The following is a 5,734-nucleotide window of genomic DNA, read 5'->3' as shown; positions in this document are numbered from 1 at the left end:
GGGACCACTGGATGAGAGATTTCTGGATGAGGGAAAATGTGATGGAGTGGGCTGTCTTATATTTAAACCACAGTATTTTTGTCATTACTATGCTTTTAATTGTGGTCGTTATTGAGTTTTATTGAGTTTGCTCCTGTTGACTTGAGCAAACCACCTCTTTCTCCTCTCACTATCAGCTGGGAAGCTGTAGCCTACATCACGACTCCCTATTGGAGCATGCAATACATCCCCATGCATCACACCCAACCATTATGAAATTGAAGATGCTAGGTGCAAGCCCAAGACGGCACAGTGTAGACAAAGGCGTTACCTTTGTTGTTTCACCTTTTACACTCTTGTCATAGCAGAGACTACATTTACATTTAGTCATTTAGCAGACGCTCTTATCCAGAGCGACTTACAGTAAGTACAGGGACATTCTCCCCCGAGGCAAGAAGGGTGAAGTGGCTTGCCCAAGGACACAACGTCATTTTGCACGGCCGGGAATCGAACTGGCAACCTTCAGATTACTAGCCCGCTTCCCTAACCGCTCAGCCACCTGACTCCATAAAATAACACGTGTACATAGTTGATTAGTAATGTTGACTTATGTAGTTGCACTGTAGCCTTTCACAACCAAGTCCTTGAGGGTTAATCATTGTGCACTACACATGCATAAAATGTTATTAAACCTTTTCCTATTTCTATCATTACATGGTCATAATCACCTTGTGTGCTGTCAGTTATTGATGATTCAATAAAAAGGAATAAGTAGGGCAAGATTAAATAAAGATGCAGAACAAACTATTTGTTTGCAAGTTACATTTAATGACAACACATGAAGGGTATGAAGACATTCTTAAGTTGGAGTACAGCTGTGGTTGCATCTATGTGGCGGTTGATTTGCCTGATGGACTTGCCGTTGATGATGACAAATATGCAGAACACACCATTACAAATGCACTGCATAAACTATGACTAAATTGTGTCGGTCAAACTGCAGAGTATTACAGTATAACCATGCTTACCTGCTAGGGAAGTTTACCGGCTACCTGCCTATCTAATGTTACAACATTGGATTAAAATGAAAATGATTAGAGCGACGTCTAAATTCATTTACACGAGTTCCTTAGTTGACAGATCGTTGCTGCTAGCTAGAGCTTGCTAAATTGATCTGAATTTGTGGTTGCCGTGTATGCGATAACTAGGCTACACTTCAAAATATCCACATATCATCTGACCAGATATCAATAGTCTATCTGCTTTTAGTAGCTCCGATACCCGTCTAGACATGTTTACTGTGACTTCTCTAATCTACCTGGGCTGGATTGCTATGGCATAATGCTTGGCTGAAAGTCCTGCCCCGATCCCGCCCTGATCCCGCCCCCAGCCTGCCCCCTAATTATCTTAAGGATGAAGAAATACATAAATAAATGTACACAGAAATAAATAAATACAGAAATAAATACAGACAGAAATAAATTACGTAGAAAATAAAAAACTATAGTAAATTAATTGTAAAATTCTTTCTATCTATGCAATATATTTATTGATAGATTTCTTTCTGTCTGTATTTATTTCTGTGTACATTTATTTCTGTATTTCTTCATCCTTAAGCTAATTAGGGGGCGGGATAGGGGCAGGACGTTCAGCCAAGTATTATGCCATAGCAATCCAGCCCAGATACATTAGAGAAGTAAAGTCACAGTAAACATGTCTAGACGGGTATCGGAGCTACTAAAGGCAGTTGATCAGACTATTGATATCTGGTCAGATGATATGAGGATATTTTGAAGTGTAGCCTACTTATCGCGTAGGCCTACACGGCAACCACAAATTCTGATCAATTTAGCAAGCTCTAGCTAGTAGCGACGAGTGTGTCAGACGGGTCAAACTAAGGAACTTGTGTAAATGAATTTAGACTTAGCTCTAATTATTTTCATTTTAATCCAGTGTTGTAACATTACATAAGTAGCTGGGTAACTTCCCTAGCAGGTCACAAATACATTATGTAGATTGCATATCATTGAAATGGTGCGGCCTAGTTTAGAAGCATGGTTATACTACTTTAATACTCTGCAGTTAGACCGACACAGGTGAATCTCAGTAAATTAGAATATCATGGAAAAGTGTGTTTATTTCGATAAGTAAATTCAAAAGGTGAAACTCATATTATACAGAGGAATTACACACAGAGTGAAACATTTGAAGTGTTTATTTATTTTAATTTGGATGATTATGGCTTACAGCTAATGAAAACCCAAATTTCTGTATCCTAGAACATTTGACTGAAAAAGTTAAATATTGTAGACTCATGATGTCCCACTCTAATCAGCTGATTATCTCCTGTAAAGGTTTCCTAAGCCTTTAAATGGTCTCTAAGTCTGGTTCAGTAGGCTACACAGTCATGGGGAAGACTGCTGTCCTGAAGACAATCATTGACACCATCCACAAGGAGGGTAAGCCACTAAAGGTCATTGCTAAAGACGCTGGCTGTTCTCAGAGTGCTGTATCCAAGCATATTAATAGAAAGTTGAGTGGAAGGGAAAATTGTGGTAGAAAAAGGTGCACAAGCAACAGGGATAACAGCAGCCTTGAGAGGATTGTGAAGCAACGGTCATTCAAGAATTTGGGGAAAATTCACAAGGAGTGGACTGAGGCTGGAGTCAGTGCATCAAAAGCCACCACGCACAGATGTATCCAGGACATGGGCTACAACTGTCGCATTCCTCGTGTCAAGCCACTCCTGAACCAGAGACAACGTCAGAAGCGTCTTACCAAGGCGAAGGAGAAAAGGGAAAGGACTTGCTCAGTGGTCCAAGATCCTCTTTTCAGATTAAAGTAAATATTAGTCATTTAGCAGACGCTCTTATCCAGAGCTAAATGTTGCATTTCACTTGGAAACAAAAGTCCCAGAGTCTGGAGGAAAAGTGGAGAGGCACAGAATCCAAGTTGCTTGAAGTCCAGTTTGAAGTTTCCAAGTGATGATTCAGGGAGTCAGGTGGCTGAGCGGTGAGGGAGTCGGGCTGAAGCTGGGGAACATTCGTCTACCTGGGGGGGGGGAAGAAAGGAAAGGAGAGGGGAGAAGGGGGGAAGAAGAAAAATGAGGAAAAAAGAGGGAAAAAAGGAGAGAAAAAGAGAAGGAAGGAATTTTTATGGCCCAGACCTACATCACCAATGTTTTTTAAATGTTGAGGTATATCAGGAATCACAATTAAAACCTTATATTTCTATTTCTATAGACATATATATGGGATAAAAGTTAATCCCAAGGTTCTGGTTTGACTAAATTGTTGCCAGAAATTCAAGTGGTTATATTTTTTTGTGGAAATCACCTAATCACTGTTTGGTTAATAACAAAACAATGATGATACTAATAACTGTTAACTTAAATATATACAGAACAGTAGTGAATCCCTCCATTCACTTATTCAACAGTAACAATAGACAATAACTTAAATATATACAGAAGAGTAGTGAATCCCTCCATTCACTTATTCAACAGTAACTATAGACAATAACTTAAATATATACAGAACAGTAGTGAATCCCTCCATTCACTTATTCAACAGTAACTATAGACAATAACTTAAATATATACAGAACAGTAGTGAATCCCTCCATTCACTTATTCAACAGTAACTATAGACAATAACAGAAAACATTAACAGAACTATTAACAACATTAAAGTGTTCAGTGTCCATGCCTCTGGGAGGGGGGTAGAGGGGCACTAGCCCAGCGTCCATGCCTCTGGGAGGGGGAGTAGAGGGGCACTAGCCCAGTGTCCATGCCTCTGGGAGGGGGGTAGAGGGGCACTAGCCCAGTGTCCATGCCTCTGGGAGGGGGGTAGAGGGGCACTAGCCCAGTGTCCATGCCTCTGGGAGGGGGAGGGGTAGAGGGGCACTAGCCCAGTGTCCATGCCTCTGGGAGGGGGGTAGAGGGGCACTAGCCCAGCGTCCATGCCTCTGGGAGGGGGGTAGAGGGGCACTAGCCCAGCGTCCATGCCTCTGGGAGGGGGGTAGAGGGGCAGTAGCCCAGTGTCCATGCCTCTGGGAGGGGAGTAGAGGGGCATCTACTTGTTTCATGTCCTCCAACCACTGCTCCTTGGGAACAGCCTCTACAGAGGGGCAGTACACAGTTCCTTTGTACTGACTGTGTCCAGTCTGGGCTGTCCTGAACTGCCCGCATTTCTTGCATGTGTTGTGGAGTACATGGCGGGTTAGTTTTCGGACCGGAGCAGGGGGTGCAGGGAAGATACCTCCCAGGGCCTGTGGAGCAGCGACGAGGACAGGCACCTGTGAGGTCACCGGAGCCAGCACCAACAGACGAGGGGCCGAGGGTGGAGCAGGGAAGAGCTGACGCTGGGCATGCATCTTTATAGCAACCGGTGTTACATCTGTGGGCGGGACCTTTCTTTTCAACCGCGCCTGGCCCACGGTGCTGCAGGGCAGTTGGTACTGGAGAGCCGGGCCTGGGTGGGGGAGCGCAGATGGAAGGCGCACATTAGCAGGAGGGAGTGGGTTGGCTGCCGCAGACAAGCGACTGGGCAAGTTCAGCCCCTGCATAACCACAGCGTTGTCCTGCTTCTTCACCCTCTTGTTGTGCCACTGCACAAGGGTGGTGTGGCTTACATCCACCAGCTGCAGTGTGGTCTGCTGCATGACCGTCCCATTTGCCAAAATGCGCTGCCTGATTTTCCTGTAGTCATCCAGGATTAAACTCCATCTGGACACTGCACCAGTCCCCTTCTTCTTGGGAGAGCGATGGATGGCACAGAGCCTGACAAAGATCAGTTCAATCAGGCGGCAGCAATCAGGCCATTGGGCAAGCGGGGCAGTGGTGGTGAGTGCGTGCCTCTTCATGCTCTCCACCCCTGGAGTGAACTCCTGCCTCTTCTTTGGAGACCTGAACCTCCCTGTGTCCAGCCTGCTCTGGTGTCTGGCAGCAAAGGAAACCCTCTGCTGGTCGTAGTCCAGCAGGTTCTGCCACAGAGCAACAATGTTGCTTACCTACACAGAGAGAACATATGAGAAGACAAAAAGATGTGCAAGTGTGAACATTTTTGGCAGGGCACAGAGGGAATGTAGCAAGACAATGAATGTTATTGACCTGCTGGTTGGTGAGGGCCAGAGAGGACTGGTTCCTCAGCTCCACCAAACACTCAGCCAAGCTGTCTACTCTGTCTAAGCCCGGCATGCCAGAGTCATCCACAGCCTAAAAATAAATAAACAAAAATGAGCATCACAATGGATGGTCAGTGAAGTGGGACAAAACGCAGATACATTGATTTTCTTAAGATACCAGGGAGGGAGCAGCCAGGGGGGTAGCAGGCAGGGAGGGAGCAGGCAGGATGTTAGTAGCCAGGGAGGCAGCAGGCAGGGAGGAAGCAGCCATGGAGGCAGGAGGCAGGGTGGGAGCAGGCAGGGTGGGAGCAGCCATGGAGGCAGGAGGCAGGATGGGAGCAGCCATGGAGGCAGGAGGCAGGATGGGAGCAGCCATGGAGGCAGGAGGCAGGGTGGGAGCAGCCATGGAGGCAGGAGGCAGGATGGGAGCAGCCATGGAGGCAGGAGGCAGGGTGGGAGCAGCCATGGAGGCAGGAGGCAGGATGGGAGCAGCCATGGAGGCAGGAGGCAGGGTGGGAGCAGCCATGGAGGCAGGAGGCAGGGTGGGAGCAGCCATGGAGGCAGGGTGGGAGCAGCCAGGGGGGCAGCAGGCAGGGAGGCAGCAGGCAGGGAGGAAGCAGCCATGGAGGCA

General features: G+C 46.5%; 1 protein-coding gene across 1 annotated transcript; it reads right to left on the bottom strand.

The window, feature by feature from the left end:
* Positions 1-3,072: 3,072 nt before the first annotated feature.
* On the bottom strand, positions 3,073-5,387 carry LOC134023747 (uncharacterized). The gene is made up of 2 exons (XM_062466116.1): positions 5,090-5,387; positions 3,073-4,989 (listed from the first exon to the last, which is right to left on the bottom strand). Exons 1-2 carry the CDS (start codon positions 5,174-5,176, stop codon positions 3,838-3,840), a joined length of 1,239 nt encoding a protein of 412 aa, XP_062322100.1. The 5' UTR covers positions 5,177-5,387; the 3' UTR covers positions 3,073-3,837.
* Positions 5,388-5,734: the final 347 nt, after the last annotated feature.

The sequence above is a fragment of the Osmerus eperlanus genome, chromosome 7 (assembly GCF_963692335.1).
Source record: "Osmerus eperlanus chromosome 7, fOsmEpe2.1, whole genome shotgun sequence".
Classification (NCBI taxonomy): Eukaryota; Metazoa; Chordata; class Actinopteri; order Osmeriformes; family Osmeridae; genus Osmerus; species Osmerus eperlanus.
The sequence above is the reverse complement of the archived record's forward strand: the minus strand, read 5'-3'. Positions and strand labels throughout refer to the sequence as shown.